Source organism: Vicia villosa, linkage group LG6 (genome assembly GCF_029867415.1).
Source record: "Vicia villosa cultivar HV-30 ecotype Madison, WI linkage group LG6, Vvil1.0, whole genome shotgun sequence".
NCBI lineage: Eukaryota > Viridiplantae > Streptophyta > Magnoliopsida > Fabales > Fabaceae > Vicia > Vicia villosa.
In genome coordinates this window covers 159,235,790-159,261,571 of record NC_081185.1, presented here as the reverse complement: position 1 = coordinate 159,261,571, position 25,782 = coordinate 159,235,790, and the positions used below count along the sequence as shown (strand labels likewise).

The following is a 25,782-nucleotide window of genomic DNA, read 5'->3' as shown; positions in this document are numbered from 1 at the left end:
CGTATCAGAGCGACACACCAACCGGACACGATGAAGCTACAAACTTCCATAACTATACTTGAGTACCTGCCCATTTCCCATGGTAGGGGAAACATCAGAAGAAGGGGTGAGATATCAAACATTATAAAGGAAAGTATGATAATACATATAACAAAGGTAAAATCATACACAATTCACCACTTCTCAATATAAGCAATTTGCATCACAACAATAATGTTAACTATCAACTATAACAATGTATTCAAGTTTACAAGTATGTCATTCAAGCACATAATAACATACACTTCATAATCACAACGTAAATTAATACAACTATCAACAATGACAAAATATGGTTCATATATTCCACATATATACATATATCATTAATACATATATATATATATATATATATATATATATATATATATATATATATATATATATATATTCACATTCTCATCATATACGTTTCATTTACATATATCACATCTACACACATCAACAATTCATATCAAATTAATTCAACTTCGCAAACTATGCATTCACACATCATAGCATTCACTTCATAAACACAATAATTCAAAATTCGACTCAATATGCAACTCAACTGTGCATATGCATGTGGTACCAATCGGAGCTTCATCCCCCGTCACCAATTGCCCAATTCAGAGGCATAAGGCATAAGCCTTCGTCACTAGTTTGCCAATCCAGGCCGTCACAGAGTATGCATATGAAATGTGACTCGACAAACAAGACAACACAACATACTCATCACAATCACATATCGTCACGAGGCATAAGCCTATATCACAATCAATTACCATTTATACGAGGTAATTCACGTCACCATAATATTTCATCTTCACTTAGTCACAAAATCATCCTCACAAATATATACAACATCACGTATTCACAAAATCGTCACAAATATACAATTCGCATATCATCAAGATCATTACAATTATCATCATGTTTCGGCACATCGGCACAATTACTCAATTTCACATATTAACACAGTCATCACAATTATCATCATAATCCACTAAACTAACGACAATTAGCTAGGATTCATACCATAAGGTTAATCACATAACAGTGCACAATAATAATCATATTGGCAATCACAACATTATTCGCAACAAAGGCATCCAAACCGAAATCACAATTTTTGGTCAATTCTCAAAATAATCTCAATATGCCAATATATCAAGTAAATCAAATCGGCTTTCAATCATCAACTAAATCAATTAGAAATAATATTCATTATCAAAACAACATCATTGGCATAACAATATATTATTCTCAACTTGAATATTCAACCAAAACACAATTACGATCAATTTCTCAAAATACCGTAATTTACCGATAAACCGAATAATTGGTCCAAGTCCAAGTATGTTCCAATCACATAGACTTATTGGAATCAATTCAACTAATAATTTAACTATCCAATTAATAAACAAACTATATTAATTTCAATTCGACTATTATATTTCTATTCCATTATTTTCCAATTCTACAACAAAACCCATTATTTCACTATCAATGGTTTACCCACAATAAACACAACAATCTAATACACATAGATTATCAATTGCACACAACTTATCACATTTATATCATCACATTCCAACAAATCATCAAATACCCAAAATTGCAACATAGAAGAACATGGATATCAAAGTATAGAATCAAACCCACCATAACATACTATCATACAACCATTTAGCATGAAAGAACCCCACCCTTACCTTGGTAAATATGGACTCTTTCACCATAGCTCTAAGCTTTTCTCCAAAAGAAATTCTTTCTAACATTATTTGGAGACACACCTAAAAATCAGTCCAGAAATCAGCTTATCAGACAAACTTAAAACCCTCAAAATCAAAATCGCTCCGGTCAGAACTTACCTCTATGAGTCAGGAACGTTGTGTCCAAGTACCGTAAGGATCCAACGGTTGGATTGAGAGATACGTTCGTTTTGCTAAGGTGACTCTTTGCTGAAACATAGCTGCGAAAATGGGGTTTCTTCTAGCTTTTCTCTTCCACCATTGTTCTCTTCCCTTTTGCCTCTTTTCTCTTCTTCCTATTGTTTTCCCCAAAATGAAAATAGTAACCTCTAAAACCCTAACCTTCTCTTACTATCTTACTTATGTCAATTGGGCCTAACCCACCAATCCATCCATTATGTTTCTATCACTTAGGCCCATTTAGTTATATCTCTCTAATAACTCAATTAAGTCAAACAACACAAACACCCACATAATTAAATACTTAAATAATTATTATGAGGAGGGATCAAATTACACCCGAAGAGTTACACCACGAGTTACACTCGTTCAATAACTACATCTCGAATTAATATTTTTTAAATTCAACTGTTGGATTGAAACATAATATCATATAGATCATACCTATAAAGTTTGAGCTTAATCTATAATGATTTACTATGTCACTGAATTACATCAAAATTAACGTTATATGAAAGCTCATTTTGACGTTAATCTTTGGATATTTTGATGATATAGTAAATCATTATAGATTAAGCTCAAACTTTATAGGTATGATCTATATGATATTATGTTTCAATCCAACGGTTGAATTTAAAAAATATTAATTCGAGATGTAGTTATTGAACGAGTGTAACTCGTGGTGTAACTCTTCGGGTGTAATTTGATCCCTCCTCAATTATTATATCACATAATAACTAAATAAATAATTAATTATTAAAAACACCAAATAAAATAATTACTAATATAATTAATAAAAATATTAATAAAAATCGGGATGTTAAAAAACAGTATTTACAAACTCGGTAATTTAATAACCTCCATCAATAGTTTGCTTCATAACTTTGAATTGAAACAATTATAAAAAAATTATAACAGTTTTAATTAAATGTTTGTATCAATTAAAATGTAAAAATAATCACAATCCACTCAACAAAAATGCCGACCAATTAATGGAGAAAAATGAAGAAAAAAACTCAAATTTAGGAAGATCATAACACTAATATAATGAAATGATATGAATCCTCTTATTAACACGTTTAGTTGAATTTCTTCAATTGTTTTAAAAAAATTCGGACTTGTTGAACATTTGAGATACCTAAAAAAATCCAACTAACACTATAATATTTAAAGAAATACGTGAAGGGTCGTTACCAGAAGCAGACGTATCCAAGGAGAAACACATTAAGCTTAACTCGCAGGGAAGACAAAGATAATCATGATAAGGAGGATGATCATCAACCTAGGGGCACTATTAACACCATAAATGAAGGTCTCTATGAGGGAGGTGAGTCTAGTTCATTAAGGAAACGATAAGTAAGATAGTTTAGTCACGTGTTTAACTAATTTTGGAAAATGTCACTCCTTTAAACCACAGATCTCGCTTTCTCAACAAGAAATAAGAAAGAAGTCATTCCCCAAACAAATGAACTAAATGGTGATAAACAAGGACAAACCTACTACTAACGTAATTTAGGCAATGACCTCCATAAATTTTTGAGTAATTTTTAATGACCAAAATGAAGGGAAGTGAAAGATGATTTGTTGTTTCTAAAATATAAGAGAAGAGTTACAAGATACTCTTTAGTCTCAAATAAAATGTCACATTTCCGTTATTTATATATATATATATATATATATATATATATATATATATATATATATATATATATATATATATATATATATATATATATATATATATATATTTATATATGACATATCATATGAGAATGACATTTTTATGTGAGAACATGGGAATGAATCTGAATCATTAGATTTTAAAATAAATAATGCATGCATAAATCAAAGTGTTTGATTATAGTTTAAGCAATATGTTCCAGGTCAATTTGTTGAGTTTTTTAATCAAGAACTATATTAATTTGAGACTGATTCAAGTAATAACAAAATTAGAACCTCAAAAATAATTAACTGCATGATTCGAATCGCAGACTGCCTAACTTGAATAAAACAAGATTGCATTTCCTTTGGAGTTGATTATGTAATATGGATTTGAATCACATGTTTTGAAGACTCGAATCACAAAAATGGGTTCTCATATTTTATTGATTCTTGATTGAAATCACTTGATCCTTTGACTTGAATCATACACTACTTGCTTATGACTCGAATCAAACACAATTTTCACTCATTATGTGTTATATCTCCAACACATAGAAAATTATTTTCACTCAAAATCTTTCAAAAAAATAATGTTGTACAACATACACTTCCACTATTGATTTGAAATTTTACAACATACTTGTTTTCTCATTTTCAAAAGAGGTTTTGAATCTATTTTGAGTTTTTTTACAAACGGATTCTTTCATCTTCTACCCTATTATTTTTTCATTTTTATGTGGATCTAAATCTCATCTTTTGATATGTGTGACTTTCGAGGAGATTATGTTGTTGTGATTAACAATCTTTGAAGATTCTTTAATATTTATGAGATTTTGTAAAGTGTGTATCGTTGTGGTTGGTTTTGACAAGTCCAACAAGAAAGAAGGAGGTTATTCTCTCAAGAATTATTTTGGCAGTATTATATGAAAGCCTACGAACAAAGTGAGAGTTCTTCTTAATATTCAGACACATCAAGACTCAAGATACCAGTAGGATCGAGGAAATATCGCTGCAAAATATAGACTTTGGAGCAGTATTCTTGGTGTTGGAAAATTCAAGTCGGTTTCGAGTAAAGATTTCACATGGATTCAGTTTTGGATACCGTGTACAATTCAATTGAGAGGCAGATAGAAGATTTTATATTTTCAGCATTATTTGGATAGTGATTGTACTGAATATCTTGTAATTTGTCACAAAGTATAGTGGAATACTAAATTTTTTAATAGAAAATCATTGAAGAGCGGAGTAGACATAGTTAGGACGATAGTCTCTCTCCCTCCATCTCTCTCCTCGAAACTGTGATTAATAGTATTGATTATGTAGATGTACACTTCTCATATAAATTGATCTTAATTTAGCATTCCATTTTGGTTTACATTTTGCTCTAATTTGTCATCTTTATATACCGATTAAAGGGTAACATAATCAATCTTCTAGACACATTGCTTCTGACATACAAAATATTTTTGAAGACAGATTTTATTTTTCAAATTAAGCAAATTTTTAAATCGGTCAAATATTTTACTAGGAGATGTATCATCTAGACCGTTACATTCTCGTATTCTCGTCCTACATCCTACTCAAATTTTAAATTGATCTTTAAGTTCATTTGATGAATAAATATATTTTTCAAGTAACAAGAATTCAATCTTATTATTATTATTATTAATAATAATAATAATAATAATAATAATAATAATAATAATAATAATAATAATAATAAATTCATTTATTTAAGCTTAGACTTTAATTCATTCAAATTTCTTATGCAAGAATATTATTTCTAAACTAATTGCAAGACCTAATAGATCTATCTACTCGATCTCAATTCTGTAAAAACACAATTAATTTAAGCACCAAGATTACACCCAAATTAATCATTTACCAAAACTAAACAACAAAACAATAAGTAAGGCAAAGAAAGACCCCATAAACCAAGCACCGATGAATCATAGAATACACTGAGTGTGAATTCGGACTCAAGAAGAGTACTGCATCAAATGGCATCATCGTTTCACCGCTACTCTTGTCCTCATAATCTGGTGGTGCATAGTAAGCAAATGGTGTCCCCGGAGAAAAATATGAATATTGTGGTGGAGGGTATGGAACTTCACAATTATTAGGACACGGTAACTTTGGAGGCGGCGGTGGCGGACATTCGATGATAGCTGGTGGAAGTGGAGGAGATGGCGGAGGCGGTGACGGCGGTGCTGGTGCTGGCGGTGGTGGACACTCAATCACCTGTGGAGGTGGAGGTGGTAGAGGTTGACATGGATTCTCACACTCAACACACATTGTACATGGGACTTGGTCTTTTGCTATTGATGAAACTGATGAAGAAGTAGCATTTGTTTTGGCATAAAATGCAAGAAGCATGAAAATAAGCAAGAAAGGCAATGAAGTTGCCATAATGAGTTTAGAGCAAGAGAAGAAGCTAAAGCAAAATAGTGTTACTATTGCACAACTATGTTGAGAATTTGAATTGGTTTTCTTATAGTAATCATATGAGTGTTTATAATACAACAATATGTTGGTGACCGCATCAATTGTCGGTGATTTACCTTCTACGCCATTGTCTCATTATCAAATCTAGCGACCAATGCTTAAGAAACACACAATTTTATTGATTTCTTCTTAGTCCCACACATGCATATGGAGTATGGTTAATCAGTTACACTTGGTACGAGGTATATAAACGTGTTAAAAAACCCTCAAGTAAGTGTGTCGCATTGATACAAATTAGTTTCGACACTTCTATCATACTCATATAATTTGAATATAATTTAAATATTTATCGTATCTTATCTCAATGTCGGTGTTTTATTAGGTTATTATTGATAATATTGTAAAATTTTGATAAAATTGTGTATAATAATACTACTAGTGTCATTTTTATTGGTATTTATTTGAGGCCTAATTTGTTATTGGTAATGTATACAAATTGAGATGAGAATTGAAGCGGTGGATTTTATCTTGTAGGATATAATGGTGATAGTTTACTATACTGGAAGCATTCATGTACATCACTTTCACATCAATTAAAAGTTATAATTCATTTTGTATAAAAACTTATTAGTGGCTTTTGTTTGCGGTGATTTTTGTCAAAGAAAATCAAATACATTAAAAAACATAAAGGTGTAATCTTTATAGACCGGCATGTGTGTATATGGTTGTTTTGGAAATATTTTTGAACGAATAAAAGAATTTAAATAATGATAGAAAAAAGGATAAAAGAGAAAAATAAAAATATTTGTGTATTATTATTATTATATCGGTGAATTTTTTTACAATGAAATTTGTCATATTTATAGGATAACATAGAGATAGCTAGTAAGATACCCGTGCGAAACACAGGTAAATTTATTTGATATTGAATAAAATGTATTTAGACACGTGTAAATTTAAAATGAATAATTTAATTATAAATTATAAATGACAATAATCATATATACTCAATTATATTAGATAACTATATATATAAACAGAGCTCGTGAGATAGAGAAATAAAATAAAAATTTAACATTTAAAAATAAAAAATTTCTTTCAACTAAAGGTTGTTGTTGTTTAAAATAAAATAGATATTGTGCTGATAATGAATCGTGAGATAAAAAATTATTTGATGTAATATAAAATGCATTTAGATACAAATATAAAATTTGAAATGATTTACTTAATGAAAAAAAAATTAGTATTTAAAAATAAAGATTTTGTCCCTCAAATTAAGATAATAGTTAATTAAAATAAATTTGACATTGTGTTGATAGTAACCCGTGAGATAAATACAATTTTTAATTTTGTCAAAATAAAAAATAAATTATTAGTATTTTTAGTGATAATAAATAGGCTAAACACCAAGGTCCTTTAAGTTATTTAATTGTAACAGGTTAGTCCTTTGTGTTTTTTTTTTACATGTTGGTCCTTTATTTTTTTTTTAATATATGTGGTATCCAATCAGTCAAATCGACCAATCCACATAGAGCAAATTCACCCAGCGTAGCCCTTGAGGGTTTGAGATTTTTTTGGTCCCGGACACTATCGAACTCGAGACCCCAAGGGGAGCAAACCCTTTATGTTAACTAACGTTTGCACCGTTGACTTTTTTTTCCAAACTTATTTTTGAAAATGCTGAAGTGACACTAATGATACTGATATGTCACTTAACATAGGTTAGAGACCATCACTGGATTATATAACAAAATTTTCAAAATTTTTTAGTGCATAAAAATATTTTTAAATTAATTAAAATGCACGCAAAAGAAGAAATAAAAAAAATAGTAAAACAGAAAATAAAATTCTCATAAAATTATATGAAGTGTAAAATGAGAAGAAATACTTTTAGGATTTTTTTCATAATTTTTAGAAAAAAAACGAATTTAATATGAATTTTAGAAGTTAAAATAAAGCAAAAAAAATTCAACAGTGCAGGCGTTAGTTAACATAAATGACCCATATGTAGCGAAAAAATATAAATGACTGACTTGTTACAATTAAATAACTTAAAGGACTCTGGAAGTAATTTATCCTAATAAATAAAATGAAAGCGATAAAATGTGAGAGAAATTTGAAAATGAGTGAAATGCAAAAGAGGGAGAAAAGAAGAAGTTTTAGATGTTTCTCTGTCTAGAATAAAAAATTGTAAAAAGTGTTACTTAACATTTCTAAAATGCTTGGTATGGTGAATTAATTTGTACATATATTAATTACCCATTACCTTTTTTTATGTAGTGTAAATATTTTGAATAGAAAGGGTCAAATAGGAAGAACATGTAATTGTTTTTTATAGATACATAGTAGATAGTATATGTAATAAATATAAATTATTATAAATAATGAATAAAATAATTGGGAGGCAATCATTTAATTATTCATAACACTCCATATTGGATGTTTGTTTTAGATATGCATGGTTAAAACCTTACTAGAAAAAATTAAGTGAGAAAAAATCTAGCAAAGGAAAAAGAATATAATATTCTTTTAAAATAAATTCATTTCTCCTCAGTTGAACGATTATTTCTTCGACGATGAAGACTAATCTTTTGTACTAGTTGATTAAAAGTTCTACTAAGGAGTGATGTAACACCCCATTTCTACCCGGCAAATATATATAAATCAGAGTTTTTCAAAATTTCTCAATAAACAAATGAGGCGTCACATAATCAAAACAAAACAAATCACCTCGTCGCATAAAGCGGATACATAGCACCTTTGAAATAGAATAACTTATTTTATTAAAACACAGCGGAATCACTTAAGAATGTATTCAATAAAATATCTTCAGTTAACTTATCATTTTGTTCAACCAAGATAACACAATTAAACAACAACATCATGAATGACATAAATCGTTCCCCCTAGAGTGCTACGTATCAGAGCGACAACCGACTCGAGTAACGGCAACTAAATCTTCATACTTGAATACCTGCACGTTACCAATATAAAGGCAACGGCGAAACAAGAGAAAAGGGTGAGATATCAAATCATATAAGTGGGCGTATGATAAATTGCATGCTAGGATTTAGACATATAAAATCATCACCTCACAAGTATCAATAGCTACTATACACATCATACTTCTACAGTTCATTAGTCTCACATACTTTTCATCACACAACAAGTCATAATCATGTAAATAGTATCCTCTAATAAATTTCACATATTCAAGTAAGCACAAAATTCAATAGTATAATACTCAAAAGATTCAATACTATTATCCCAAATATATACACAATCCATCATTATCACATATTCACACGTTTAACCAATTATATATCAAAACATCACCAATTTCAATTATCACATCTCATGTACACATGACAATCACATAAATGCATATATTCAAACATCACTTAACCTCAATGTGACTCAATGCAAGACATGTGACTCTATGCATGTGGTACCCAATGTGGACCCAAAGTTCCACCGCTTCCGATTCATATAGAATCTAGCCACGCTTCAGATCCGGACAAGATCAAAGCCACCAAATGTAAACATATAGTTTACCGTTTTCCGAATTCACTCTAGAATTTCAAGCCCCGCTTTTGTTTCAAAGCAAACCACCTTTGTTTCAAGGCACACCATGACATGAATGCATGTATAATGTTGACAAACATTTGCAATTAAGATCATCTCTACCATCTTAATATTTAGCATATCACAATAATTCAACTCGATGAATTATCCACCAATTGTACACAACATTCACAACACATACATATCATTCACATATAAAAGGCCAATTAATCAATTACGATTCACAAAATCCAATTAACACTAGTAACCATACTATCTCATGTTAATTCTCATTTTGCCAATTATATATGAACATACACATTTAAAATCAAGCAATTAATCATTAAAATTAATGCTATCCAACTACCCACAGAGAATCAATATCAAAACAACATCATTGACATAATAATATATATTTCTCAACATACATATTCAAGTCAAAACACAATTACGGATAAATTCTCAAAATATCGTAATTTACCGACAAACCAAATAGTTGATCTAATTCCAAATTGTATTCTAATCAATTAAACACATTGAAATTAATTCAAATATTAATTTAATCAACCAATTAATAATCACACTATATTAATTTAATTCACTTCTATTTCTACTCCATTTCCAATTTCTAGAATTCTATTGCTCAAGACCATTTTTATTGAAAAGAATATCGCGCTAGCTTTCTAACGCTTCGAACGGGGATTCGAACGGAGTTGCGGTTTAAAAGATATGAATTGTTAAAGTTCCAATGAAAAAGAAAACACCGACACTATACACTAACAACTCTAAACATGTCAAAATTACTCAAAACAAACAAAAGTAAGTATGACTCTTAGTAATTCAAAACAACTCTAACAACTTTATTGTCAACTCTAACAACTCTATTGACAGATTTAATAACTCTATTGACAACTCTATTAGCAACTCTAACAACTCTATTCAAATTAAAATAATTTAAATTAGCTTATTAATCTAATTATTTATCTCTAATTCCAAAACTCCTAAAATTATTACAAATAATATTAATTCCAATTCAATTATATTCTATTCCTAAAATGTGTGTCAATTTCTATCACAAAACCAATATTTATTTATAAAAAAAATATTTAAATTAAAATCCAATTTCGGTCGATTCGTAAAATATCACAATTTCAACAAAATAACACCACCATGTTAATCTACTAATTAAATTTAGCTACCACGTAAATTTTCATCAAATTCTGGTCAACTAATTATACCACTTAATTCGGCTATTTCGATCAAATGGGACTGTTTTGCATTATATAAAAGAACAACACATAATTGATAGCATAGAAGGCAAAAGTAGTATACACGTAGCAATTAAAACAAAGTGCCAGAACACGATAGAATATAATGAAACACAAATATCCTAGCTTAAGTGAGTAGTCCATTTACATTTTACATCATGTCAGTATATATGTTCATTTCAAATAGCACTAGAAAACATAAAATAAATTACATAATATAAATTTGAAAACAGGAACTAAACAAAATCACAACACACATAATGGTATGGCTATGAAACGAAAATGAAGGCTAAGTGGTCAAGGCACAATTGCCAAACGCTGACCGTCACTACACTGTGCACAACATATATATTGTTTCTAAACTTCCGATTGGCAATGAATCATCCACAGTTTCACACAGCATATATATAAATATTGTTAACAGAACAACAACTTAATTTCCAGATTTTCATAAACAAATTCTATTTCTTTTTAGCAACCATCAACACAAGATAATGCAATAAATCTACACACCCAATTCCCACATACAATTGTTCATAAGCCCCATTATAGGAAGAGAACCCCACTCTTACCTTATTCAATGGAAGCACTCAATGGGTCTCTAATTGCATCTTTAATTGACACCATGGATGAAAAATCTTCAAGTCTCTTCTTCTTCTCCATAGTCTTGCCTCTTTCTCTTCAAATCTTGTTTTCTCCCAAAATGACAACACTACTCTTTCTCATCTCTAAAACCCTAATTTTATTATTTCAATTGGGCTTAGTTAACATTTTCTCTTCACCTTCAATTTTAGGCCCAATAAAATAAATAATTCCAATTAAATCAAAATATCACTTTTATTAATATTCCAACAATATAATAAATTCCGACTTGTAAATAATATTATTCTTAATATTATTTTCCGACTATCCGACTTCAATTTATATAATTCCAAATACGCCCTTAAATAACACTGACAATCCAAATTCGACTAAATCAAATATTTAAATCCTTCAATAATTTAATTAACCAATTTAATTAAATTTGGGGTGTTACAAGTGACTCTGTGAAAAAGTCTGCAAGACTATCACATGAACGAATTTGTTGGATGTTTATATCACCATTATTCTGAAGATCATGAGTGAAAAAGAAATTTGGAGAGAAGTGTTTTGTTCGGTCTCCTTTAATGTAATCATCTTTCAATTGAGTGATGCATGCATTATTATCTTCATATATGGTCGTTGTGTTTATTTTTCCATAAGATAAGCCACAAATATTTTGTATGTGTTAGATTAAGGATCTCAATCAAATGCATTTTCGACTTGCTTCATGTAGTCCTAAAAATTCTGCATGATTAGATGAAATTGTTGTTATTGTTTGTTTCACCGATCTCCATGAAATAGCTGTATCACCACATGTAAATAAATAACATGTTTGTGATCTACCATTGTGAGGATCTCACAAGTAACTTGCATATGCATAACCTGTTGATTTGAATTTGGATACTTTGGTATAAAATAAACTCATGTCTATTGTACCTCTAAGATAACGAAGTATATGTTTGACTTCGTTCCAATGTCTTCGTGTAGGAGAAGAACTGTATCTTCCTCATAGATTGACCATGAATGATATATCAAGACATGTATAATTAGAAAGGTACAACAGTGCTCCAATTGCACTGAAATATGGTACTTCAGGACCATGCAATTCTTCATCCTTTTCTCGAGGCCCGAAAGGATCTTTCTCTATATTTAATGATCTAACAATCATTGGAGTAGATGATATTTGTCCATATAGAAGCGTTTCAACACTTTTTATATATAACCTTCATGATATTTAAATATTCCATTGTCCAAGTGCCCAATTTGTAAGCCTAGACATTATTTTGTCTTTTCTAGGTCCTTCATCTCAAAATCTTTCTTTAAGCAATTTATAACTTTTGGAAGCTCTTTAAGAGTTCCAATAATATTAATGTCATCCACATAAACAACTATTATTGCAAATTCTTTTCCACACGCTTTTATTAAAATACACTGATAAATTGAGTTATTTGTATATCTCATCCTTTAGCAAATATCCACTGAGGCGATTATAGCACATGTGTCCAGATTGTTTCAACCCATAGAGAGACTTGTTCAATTTGATGGAGTAGTTTTCTCGAGATCCAAAATTACGCGCCTCTAGTATGTTGAACCCTTCAGGTAGTTTCATGTAAATGTCACTATCAAGTGAACCATACAAATTAAATTTTACAACATCCATTGTGTGCAAATTAAGCCCTTCATGTGCTACAAGGCTTATTCAATATCGAAAAGTGCATGCATCCATTACAGGTGAATATGTCTCCTCATAATCAATTCCAGGTCTTTGCAAAAACCCTTGAGCGACAAGTCGAGCTTTGCGTCTCACATTCATTATTTTCATTTCATTTTTGCACGAAGACCCATTTGTATCCAACTGGCTTCACACCTTGAGGTATTTGGACTACAGGTCCAAAAACTTGTCTCTTGTGAAGTGAGTTTAATTCTGCTTCAATTACATCTTTCTATTTTAGTAATTCCTCACTTTCTCTGCAAACTTTAATAGACGCCAGTTCATGATCCTCTTTGTCATTTATCACAATTAGCGCTATATTGTATGAAAAATATCATCAATGTCGACTTCATGTCAGTTATCGAACTCTCTTTATTTTCATAAGTTCCAGGTACCTAATCAATCTCTTCTGGAAATAAAATGTTTATTATGTTTGATGAATCTTTTAGATTTTCTATATCCTTACTTGGTCTTTATTCTTAGCTCCCTTTCTTTTTTCGAGGATTTTTATCTTTGGAACCGATTGGTCTTCCATGCTTTATGCATGGTTGAGACTTATTAGATTGTCCTATAGCGACATCCATTTTTTTCAGAGAATTTGCAACTTGTATATATGATTTAGTCAAATTTTTGTGATCAGTGAATGTATCTTCTAATTGATCTGCTAAGCTTTGCAAGTGAATTATCTTTTGAACTTCTAGTTCACATTGCTTTATTCGCGGATCAAGATGAGATTATGATAATTCATTACAACTGATATCTTTTTCTAACTTCTTATTCTCTCCCCCCTAATGTTGAAAAAATTGATTCATCAAAATGACAATCAGTAAAACGAGCAATGAATAAATATCCTGTTGTTGGTTCAAGGTGCTTTACAATATACGGGGATTCATATCCAACATATATTCACACCCTTCTTTGAGGACCCTTGTTAGTGCATTATGGTAGAGAAATTGGGATATACACCACACATCCAAAATTATTAGATGGGAAATATTAGGTTCTTTACCAAAAACTAATTGTGCTGGGGAAAAGGTATGATAACTCGTTGGTCTGATACAAATCAATGTTGCAACATGCGAAATTGCATGTCTTCACGCAGAAACTAGGAGTTTGCATCTCATGATAAGTGGTCTTGCAATTAATTTTATATGTTTGATAAATGATTATGCAAATCCATTTTGTGTATGAACAATCAAGGGTTATGAAGTAATGTTATGCCATTTTTGTAGCACATTGTTCTACTAGAACGCAACTAAATACCTTGAAAAAATCCAACATTAATAACCAAGAAAAGATGGTCGAGATGATAGAAGGACCAAGCCAGTCATGAGTGTGAAGTTCAGGATTTTTTTGGACTTGTTACATGTTTCTGAGTCTTAAGCAAGAGGTGTGTACCTCCCCACTTTCCAAGATAAAATTATTATGCAAGAAGTATTCATAGGGGATCGATATTCGCCAAGGTGGAGATTGTTGAGTATGGTTCTTATTATTGAGATGACATGAGTTGTTGAGAGTATGACTCATCATTGAAACAATTATGGATTATTGAGATTATAACTCATATTGTTGAGATAATTATAGGTAGAGATAATTATTTGTTGAGGGAAGTTAAAGATTATGGCTTTAGATAAATTGAACTCTAGTATTATATATATGGCTTGTAATACTGTAATTCAATTAATTCATAAGACATAAATAAAGAGAACTATAACTACTCTATAGTCACAAAGGTGGACACAATTGGCCTAACTACTTTAACAAATATCAATTATTTTCATTGTCTTTTACTTTTGTTAATCTTTAATCTTCTATACTAGTTGTTCTAAAAATAGGAACCTCAAAGAGTCCGCCTAGCACAATGATTATCAAGTATCTTGTACTGCATTTCTTGAAGCATCATCTGAAGGCAACCAACACTATATTCTACTCATATGTACTCAAGTAATCATCAAGTTCTTCTAATCGACCCCGGGTCTAAAATCAACAGCTTGATCCTCTAGAAGAAGATCAAGTTGCCATCATATGAGAGTTTATTTCCCTTAGAAACCTTATGTAAAGCTTATTAATGAAAATAATTACTTAATTGTTTTCCCTCTTGACATTCAAATTTGATACACCTATGCAATAATACATAAGGAACATTGATACACACTTTACATGAAAAAAGGTACAGTATCATATGTGACAAGACTTGATATGAGAATAATGACGTGGAATAGCCTACTGCAAATAGTACAAAGACCACAACAAACCCTTTATCGAAAGCTCAAGATCATCAAATGGTTATTAAGAAAGGAAGCTATATAAGATTCAACTTCTCACTATTTTATTCATCACATAAGGAATCACAAAAAAAATACAATATTGAAACAATCGTGTGAATAAATTTTAGAGAATCAATTTGAGAAGAAAATAAATGAATTTTAAAAAGAAGATCATTTGGCAAAGAAGCTCTACTGAAAGTCAAGAAAATAATCAATCAAGTAATTTATAATATATGTTTTCAGTTGAAATATTAATATTGTGAAAAACTGGTAAAATAATTCAAAGTACTTGGTAAAATTACTTATAGCTAAAAAAAATTAAGAATTTGGATGTGTAAGAATAATGAAAACTAAAATAGATGGCCTCAAGCAACACAATAACCTTCCAAAAATGAAGACAAATATACAACAAGACATAAGGAGATAAAAGACAAGAAACGCAATAACTTGTTTATCTAATTTGATCAAATGATCTACTATGAGGAAGAGAACAACTCTATGATTCACTATACATCCAAAAGTTGTTACAAGATAATACAAAATAGTTACAAGAAAATAGACACTCAAGTTTGTTGGACAAGTGACTCCAAACACAAGATATTTGTGTATTGTGGAGGTTGAAAAAAATGTTAAATTATAGAAATATTGATTTATGAAAACGTTTAAAATAATTTTATATATCAAACAAAGAATAAGACGTCTGATATTTAAAAGAATAAAAAAGCAGAGAGATGATGTAATGTAAAAGCAGCTGAAAGCTATAAATAAGTGAAATGTAAAGAGATAAGGGGAGCGAAAGATGCAACCATGATTTATACATGTTCGTCCTAACTATTTGGACTACTCTTGTCCCTAAAGTTTATTCCTTGAGAGCTTACACTATATCAGATGCAAACTTTTCACAAGTTATATCCACGAACTTTCTTACAACAAAATAGCGTATTTTACACAAAGTAATTCCCAAACTAAAGGGTAGATTTTACACCAGGATAATCTCAAAACCAAACTAAACTTTTACACCAAGTTGAACTCAAAAACTAAAAAGAATTTTTGACAACTTAACTCAATAACCAAACAAGAGCTTTTGGCAGACTTAACTCACAAACCAAACATATATTTTACCTGGATAATCTCAAGAACCAAACAAAACTTTTTACTAGTTTAACTTAAGAACCAAATTAGGAATTCCTTAGAAGATATTACACCCGAGAAAAACTCTCTTGAGTAACTTACAACAATTCCTACAACAATAAAAATCCTCACTAATATTTTTCACTCTCAAAGCACTAAGGCAATTTCGTAAAAAAGAGAGAAATGAAATGGAGAGAGTAAAAAGAAAGAAAGTATTTTGAAAATATGTTTTTGTGGTATTTTGAAATGAGGAGAAACCTCTGTTTATAGCATAAAACTTTGTCTCATAAGGGAAATAGATCCATGGAACTTTGAATGATCTAATCGATTAAGCCATGAGGTTAATCAAAGATAAGCTTCAAAATTACGACAATCCTAATTCCCCAAAAGGAAGCCATACAGCGAATATGTGTCTTAACCGATTAAGAGTATTCTTTATTGATTAAGAATATTTTTGCATTGCCCTTATCGATTAGATTGAGTCCCTAATCGATTTGGAAGTGTACACATGCTTCCTAAGTGATTAGGAACACTCTTGGTCAATCCCACAAGAACCTTGATGGTTCATTTATAGGTTGTAAGGTGTTTTAGCCAATTCACAAAAGTTTAATACATTTTTAGTTGAGTGTATGCATTGCCTTAGTAATTTAAGAATTTCTCTTATATCTTTTATAATACGATGATCACTCGGACACGAACTAGACGAGCTTTCTCACTTTCTCTCTTTCACTAAATTTGAAGCTTCATTATCCCTTATTTTTTTAATCATTGATTCAACACTAATTATTCTAGTTTATGATGCTTTATATAGCTTCTTGGTAGACCTCATTATTAGAAATTGTTTGACCAAATAATAGTGTAAAACTAGTTTACACTAACAATGTATTATCTTTAATCTCTAAACAAATAAAATTAGATAAAAATATATATTTTTTTTGAGATTAATAAGAAATCAACTTTACACCATCATCTAATTAAAATGGAGAGAGAATTATGAAGAAAGTAGTTGTTAAAATAATCTAACTATAATTTATTTATTTTTGTTTTTAATTCTATATTCATGTGTCAAAATGTTCAGTGTAAAGTTATTTGAGGATATTCCAATTAATTTATCTGATTTTAGGGGTGGTGTTTATAATTTAGATTTTTTGATTAATACATATTTTTTGAGCCTTTGAACCACTTGCAGTCACCACCGTCGTGGGAGGAGTTTCAGTCGCCGCCGCCACGGTATATTCAACCAACCTTTTTCAACGCGCTCGTAGGTTTTACTGATGCCGTCGTTCCGTGTTGTTTCGATCTACCTCCGTGCGTAGAACGTTTGCGCCGCCGCCGTTTATAGTGGCACTTTCGCCGTCGTCGGAGAAAAGGTTCTGTCAACGTGTCTTCGTGCGCGTAGATCTAGAATCGCAATCTACGGTCGAAGAAACCCTATCACCGAATTCCGATTGCAGTCATCAATTACTGTACTGCTTCTCCCACAACTGCATAGCTGAGTCCGTTGCTCGAGAATTGCTCATCACCATTGTAAGTCTCTAATACTATCTCTGTGAATCTCTTTGTACGCATCGTTATGTGTCACTGTTTGATTTTTTTTCTCACTGTATGCCACTAAACCCTTGACCTATTGCTCTCTGAAACCCTAATTCTTGATTAATGATTTTGGATTGTTGGCGGAAATATTATACTTTATTGATGATACATGTGTTAAGAGTTCTCAAATATGCTTTATTGTTTTCTAGCTCAAATATATGATTCACACCCTCCAACTAGATATTTGTAGATGAAAATTGCCCCATTGAACCAACAAATTTGGTTCCATAATTTTTAACACCTTAGAGGCGACGTATCAAAGCTTCCCAATAAGTTTATATATTTATTTCTGTAATGTATAATGTGGATAAGATACATGATTGAGTTCCAAATATAAACTTAACGATCATTCTTCAATTTTCTATATTCTTCTATTAAAATCTATGCTTTGAGTTGTCACATGAAAAACAAGGTATTTGTTGAGGCTGTATACCGGGTGTGCTTAGTTTTTGGTGCTTATTTCTACACGTGGCTGTTTAAACAAACTATGTCCCTTTAGTTTGATGTTGTTGGTTTTGTGGATTTTTTCTCTATTATTCTTGTTTAAGTTTGGTACTCCCTAGCTTTGGTTAGAGGGCACCATTATGAGGTTCATACTTTGAGTTAGTGTTATAGAGTAGTTTAGTTTGAATTGTTTTTGTTACGTTTCACACAAATTGTTATATTAGGTTCATTAATTATGGCTTCAATTGTCACTACTTAATTAGAGACATATCATTTAATTTAGTTTACATTCAGTTTTATTCCATCTGGTTATAATGTTTGTCCAAAGTGATGATTAAAAGAAGTACAACAATTCTAGAAAGGTAATAAGGGATCTTAACTTATAAGTAGAACCTAAGATGCATGCATATAAAAATACCAGTAACTGATAGGGCATTGTTTGCTTTGTTTGAAAAATACTCAGTTTTTTCCTCTGCTCTTACATTTCGATGGTGAAAGAGAGACTTTGGGTAGAAACTTCTATTTTAATTTATTTTTGGATTTATGATTTGATTTACCAAATAATTCAATTTGAGTCTGAACTTTGGGTTTAGTTAGACAAAATTGACACCTCTACATTATTATCTTGACTCTAATGACTTATTTCTTGTTAGGTACCAAATATGTGTGTGTAAGCCCAATTGGCTTAGGCCCATTTGGAGTAATCAAAAGTAGAAGATTAGAGGAGATAGTTAGTTACAGGAGAGAGAACGGGTAGAGTTGGTTATAAAGAGGGTGGAAAGTAAGAGTATAGGTATGGGGGAGAAATCATTTGTTTTAGTTATGGACAGAGAATATTGTTCTCTGTAGGAGCTTGGCTCTGGGGTAGATTGGGATTCTTCCCTTTCTGCATCTTATATTTCATCATTAATCAAATTCCGTTTATTTCCTAAAGTTTTACTGTTTTATTTCTTTAATTTCTGTTTCGGAATTTCGGGATCCTAACAATGGTCCGACCTACCGGATGCATCGAGGAAGAGCCAGTGACGTTGTCGGAGAAGGTACTTCCAATCTTTGATGGAACGGAAGACGCTTACTGGTGGCTGATCCAGTTGGATCGGTACTTTGAAGCCAACCGCTGGATTTCAGAAAAGATGAAAGTAGACTGGGTGACTCTGTTTGCATTGAGAGGAGAAGCTTCTTTATGGTGGTATTCTTGGAAGAAAAACCATCAAAGTGCAACATGGAAGGAATTTGAAATGGCCTTTATCAAGAATTTCATCCCAGATCTGTGGGATATGCTTGAAGTTGCAGAGGATGAGGAGAACCAGGGCGATGACCACATTCTAACTGAAAATAATGAGGAGTCAAAGAATAGTGGTGTTGAATCGGTGATAGAGGAAGACCAGATGTTAGTTGACAAGAGGAATGAAGAAGAGGAGATCTCAACTACTGATTGGTGCAAAGGAACCGACGTCAAAGGATTAACCCTTGAAACTAAGAAGATGCAAGAACCACTACGGTCAATGGCGATATTTCTCAATATGGATATCACAGGAAGCAAGGAAGTGAAAGAATTCAAAGGGTGTGTTGAATCAGGAAGGTTTGAGAAGATAAACGTATCAAGCACAATGGTGGAGAGAGTATGTGCACATAAATCATACTTGAGATCACCATTGAAGCCGACATACGCCGGACGATTTGTAACGGCACTACCGCGGCGAATCTTGCAACCCCCACCGATCAAAACAAGATCAAGCTGGACAATACCCTCTTTAGTGAGGAAACCACCAAAGCCGCCAGATGTTAAACACCATGTGAAGAGTCCACCACAACAAAAATTGTTGGAAGAGTTTCCAAGGGTAAACGGTAAGAAGCAACTGATGATGATGGGAGTCGAAGGGGAAAACAATCGTAAGTCTCGCAAAAAAGGGGTGAAGGTGAGTTACGACCGCTTAGATAATTATAGGTCTAAGTTTGACAATGACACCATTGATTCTTCATCTCTGAGGGATTCAATCATCTTTTCCTTTTCTCAAAAAGAATCACACCGAAAACTATACTGTGCAGCGAAGAAGATTCAAAGGGCATGGGGCTCCACCATGGTCGGAGAAATGCCTAAGACAGTCCCTCCACACTTGAAACAGTCAATTGCCGTCCACCGTATAGTTACGATGCCATCACTGCAGAACGAGTTACGTTGGGTGCTTATGATGGAGAATCCGGGTCGAGTGAAAGAGGGTGATAGAAGGGCAAACTTGTCTTTAGGTAAGTTGGGTGAATTCTTTAATTTAATGGGTCTGACCCAAGTTGTTGATAGTTATGGGGTTCAAGAAAAATGGGTTTGTAGTATATGGGACCCAACCCCAGAAACACCACTTGAGAATTGGGAAAAAAATTGTGTTGACCAAATATGTTGTGTTTTCCCATTGCCCCTAACTAGAGCCTTTATAGAAGTATTGCATTTCAATACTATTGGGGAAAAATATCCTTCAGTTCCATACTCCACAAGAAATGGAAGAAATACTCTTTTAAGTGCCTTACAGATGGTTACATATGCTATTGCCAAGTGGGTATATAACCATGTCAAGGTACTAAGTGCTTTACAGATGTCTATCTATGCTACTGCCAAGTGGGTACATACCTTGGATGGTTCATGGAATTCTTTGCTCCCATCATTGCATGGTAAGTCCCAATTTCAATATAGAAAATTTGAGAAGGCAATGAAGCAATCCTCCACATATGTTTTGTTCACTCAATATCTCTCAATTTTTCGGGGGCTACTTGATACACTTAAAAGCTTTATTTCCTACTTCATGGATATGGAAGCAAATCATGTAACCTATGAAGAAAGTTTATTCCAATACACAAATTATCAGAGTGCACACCTACAACATGAGTCCATGATAAATGAGTATATGTGCTCTTCCCTCACTGCCATTTACTTGGTTAGAGCTGCAAATTTTGTTTTGTTGTTTGGAAACTCTATAACAAATGGTGTTGACATGATGCTGGAGAGTATAGGAGATGCAACCATAGTTAGGCTGGAAGCATCAACTAAGCTTGTTATTCAAGTGAATCGGGTTGTTGCGATGGATGAGGGTCTATTTCCTCAGCAAGTTGAAAAAAGTAGCAGGCTACGATGCAAATGTAGAGCGGGGGAAATTGTTTGGGTGGTTCAAAGGGTTGAAACCGGATCATCAACCTCTGAACAGTGGGACCCAGGTGGAAGGACCCTAATTTTCAACTATTGTACAAGGAGAGTTTTTAGAAGAACTACCATGGGTCAATTTTTATTTCAGTGGAAAATAATGTTTTTTCATGATTGGGTCAATATCCCCACCGTTCAGATCAATCATATGTGTTTTCTTAAACCCACCATTGGAGAATGTGTTTATGGGGCAGCACCAGGTTTTAAAATCTGGGAGTTTGAATGGCAGCAACAGTTCGTTGCAACTTTTATTGTGTTGCTCAAGTATAGGATCTATGGAAAATGTTCAGGCCCAAACCACACAAGAATTCAATACTATGAGTACACAAATGTCTCAGCACCAACAAGGGAGGAAGCCTCTAGTGGAACAGCAGAGTTTATCAAGCAACCAAAATCTCTGTTCAATACTGCAGGTTATAACAAGGCAGCAGCTACTGGAAAGTGAATTCTTTTTTCTCTGCCTTGAGGACAAGGCACATTTTAAGGGGGTGGTATTGTTAGGTACCAAATATGTGTGTGTAAGCCCAATTGGCTTAGGCCCATTTGGAGTAATCAAAAGTAGAAGATTAGAGGAGATAGTTAGTTACAGGAGAGAGAACGGGTAGAGTTGGTTATAAAGAGGGTGGAAAGTAAGAGTATAGGTATGGGGGAGAAATCATTTGTTTTAGTTATGGACAGAGAATATTGTTCTCTGTAGGAGCTTGGCTCTGGGGTAGATTGGGATTCTTCCCTTTCTGCATCTTATATTTCATCATTAATCAAATTCCGTTTATTTCCTAAAGTTTTACTGTTTTATTTCTTTAATTTCTGTTTCGGAATTTCGGGATCCTAACATTTCTCATTTTGATTCCTATTTTTATTTGTGACAGGTTTTTAGCATGGATAATTCTGATGCCAAATCTGCTGAAAATCAGCAAACTGAACAAGGTATGTGTAATTTGTTGCATTAGACTAACATTTTTTGGTACCATATTTAATTTTTCTTTTCTATGTGTTTGTTTATTTTCAGTGTGTAGTTTCTTCCGAAAACCGGTTAATAAGAAGAATATAAGGAAACGAACGGTTGATAATGAAGATAATGAGGATGACTCGAACAATGGAGGTTCTTTGATGCATGTTCAGAAAAAGACCATGAAGCCCGACAATAAATTGTTCTTTTCCACGGGCTCTTCAAAAAGCTCTAAATCTACTGAAGCGAATGAAGAATCTGAAAAACACGGCTTTCATTTTGAGTCTTCCAAAGAGATTCAAGTTCAACATGATAGCAAAGCAACTGCAACTTTGGAGACTGAGACTGATTTTTCGAAAGATGCTCGTGCCATTCGTGAAAGAGCTCTTAAGCAAGCGTCAGAGAATCTCAAAGGAAAGGGAACTGGCTCAGAGGATGGAAAATTATACAAGGGAATCAATTATTACACAGATCATAAGGCTGGATTTCGTAGAGAGCACACAATTGCTGGTGAAAAGGCCGGTGGGTCACACGGTCCTCTCAGGGCTTCGTCTCACATACGAGTTTCAGCAAGATTTGATTATCAGCCTGATATATGCAAGGATTATAAGGAAACTGGTTACTGTGGGTATGGCGATTCATGTAAATTTATGCATGATCGAGGTGATTACAAATCTGGGTGGCAGATGGAGAAGGAATGGGAAGAAGCTGAGAAATCAAGGAGGATGAGATTGGCTGCAGGTGAGGATGCAGAAGAGGAGGGTGCTAATTTGAATGACGATGATGATTCCGATGATGATTCATTACCATTTGCGTGTTTCATTTGTAGAAATCCATTTGTGGATCCTGTTTCAACCAAGTGCAAACACTACTTCTGTGAGCATTGTGCATTGAAGGTAGACCCTTAACACTGGCAATTAAGTTTCAATTTATAACCGTTTCAAGTTATTTAGTACAGTAATGCTTAATTTCTTTGCCCTTTAATCATGTCTAACATTCTGTTCATTTTACTTGCAGCATCATGCAAAGAATAAGAAGTGTTTTGTATGCAACCAGCCAACACTTGGCATTTTTAATGTTGCTAATGAGATACGAAAGAAGATGGCTGAGGATAATAAATAAACACATCCAATACTATCCGTTTATACCTTTGCTTCTTGGAGGTTATCTTCATTTGTTCTCTTTCTCTTGTTTTCCCATTTAACTTTGTCAAATTGGAGATGCTATGTAATGAGCTGAAAACATATATTATTAGGTAAGCGCACAGGCCCCATCATTTTTGCATCTATCTTACTAATAGACCAGAATATATAAAATAGTGAGAAAATTGAATTTGTTTAAAATAGGCCATTAATGGTATTTGTTGTAGTTCTTGTTGTAGTGTAACTCATTTTAATTCTCTATAAACTCGAGTTTCTAACTTTTCTAATCATCCTGTAGAGTATAGCCTAAGATTCTTAATGGTTGGTTGTTCGTAATATATCCAATGTTGTTTAGCAGTGTAAGGAGTAAGATGATGAAAAGAACTTAAAAGCTGGGACACTAATGCCGAATATTCTTGTATGGATCATGCTCAAGAAATGCATATATTCTTTTCCCTTGATACTTTGCTAACTCATTTAACCTCTTTGATGCTTATATTCCTAGTTAACCATATACAAACTCAAACTGTTAACCTTTTCCCACCTTTAAACTTAAAAGCTTGCTGCTACACCATCCACCATTTACTGATAGCTTAAACTTATTCTCAGTTGTCATACAATTTTTGTTAAATGGCATGTGAAGATGGGAAGGGTTGCTATATATGGTTGTTGCAAGTTATATGCCTCCTAGGCCTTCTTGTTCTTGGCCTATGGTTATCCTTACGACCGAATAACCCCTCCTTCTCCATCATGTTAGTCTCCATAGATCGTCTATCGGATCAAAATGACACAATCTTTTATACCCTTGAAATCAATAACCCAAACAAAGACTCCAGCATTTACTATGATGACATAATATTGAGTTTCCTATTCGGGCAACAAGAGGACAAAGTGGGAGAGACAACCATAGGCTCATTTCATCAAGGAACCAGCAAGAACCGCATTGTATCCGGCATTGTTAATGGCAAACCTGGACCATTCAAACCTCTCTTCAAGGCCATATCAAATGCAACCGCGGAGCTGAAGGTTTCCCTGGCGACAAGATATCGATGCAAGACATGGGGAATCAAGAGCAAGTTTCATAGATTACACTTGAATGGTATTCTGCCAATTGATTCTGATGGTAAGCTTTCACGTAAGAAGAAGAAATACCCGCTTACTAGTAATTCCAAAAAATTAGGGAGGTCCAAAGTAAAGAAGCACTGATCTCATCTCCTTCATTGTGTTTTGGTTGGCCTTTTCTTTTTCACTTCTGTATCCATTTTTTTCCCTCATCTCCTTCATTGTGTTTTGGTTGGCTTTTTCTCCCTCTCTTCTATATCCGTATTTATTTTTTCTGGTAGCCTTTTTGTTCTTCTCTTCTATATCCATCATTTTTTTCTCGTTTTATCAGTGAGGATTTTTTTTTTTGCTATTGGTTTGGTTCATGGTAGTTTCTTCCATCTAATAGAACAGTTTTTCTTGCATGTAGTATGTGTAAACCAGATATGCTAGATATGCAGACATTAAAGAATTCAAGTATTTTGTGCTTTTCTTTGCTTCCTTGCTAACGAGTAAAGTAGTGTTCATGTAATGATGTGCTTAATAAAACTAAAGTTTAGCAAAAAAACAGTTCAAAAGATTTTGAATTAAGTTTTGAGTTTATGTTAATCCTTTACACGGTGATAGAAAATCTGTTGGAAGTTATATTTCCAAATATGCTTCGTGAATCAGCCAGTCGTACATTAAGAACTTGATCTTTTCACCAAACAAACATTTATATATAAAATTAAGAGCACGTACAACAAGCTATCTACTGAGACAATTCTAACAACCAAACTTGATTGAGAATTTTGTTTACTTAAATTCAAAATTAAGAGCGCATTTTAAGTTTTAACCTTTA

General features: G+C 32.5%; 3 protein-coding genes across 3 annotated transcripts; 2 read left to right on the top strand and 1 right to left on the bottom strand.

The window, feature by feature from the left end:
- Window positions 1-5,504: 5,504 nt before the first annotated feature.
- On the bottom strand, window positions 5,505-6,023 carry LOC131615151 (sulfated surface glycoprotein 185-like). Its single transcript, XM_058886642.1, has one exon. The coding sequence runs from the start codon at window positions 6,021-6,023 to the stop codon at window positions 5,505-5,507; it is 519 nt and encodes a 172-aa protein (XP_058742625.1).
- Window positions 6,024-17,667: 11,644 nt separating this feature from the next.
- On the top strand, window positions 17,668-24,187 carry LOC131610807 (zinc finger CCCH domain-containing protein 1-like). The gene is made up of 4 exons (XM_058882856.1): window positions 17,668-18,109; window positions 22,679-22,736; window positions 22,819-23,654; window positions 23,776-24,187. The coding sequence occupies exons 2-4, from the start codon at window positions 22,688-22,690 to the stop codon at window positions 23,878-23,880; spliced, it is 990 nt and encodes a 329-aa protein (XP_058738839.1). The 5' UTR covers window positions 17,668-18,109; window positions 22,679-22,687; the 3' UTR covers window positions 23,881-24,187.
- A 142-nt stretch (window positions 24,188-24,329) lies between these two features.
- On the top strand, window positions 24,330-25,782 carry LOC131610809 (protein NDR1-like). Its single transcript, XM_058882857.1, has one exon. It carries the CDS (start codon window positions 24,531-24,533, stop codon window positions 25,104-25,106), a length of 576 nt encoding a protein of 191 aa, XP_058738840.1. The 5' UTR covers window positions 24,330-24,530; the 3' UTR covers window positions 25,107-25,782.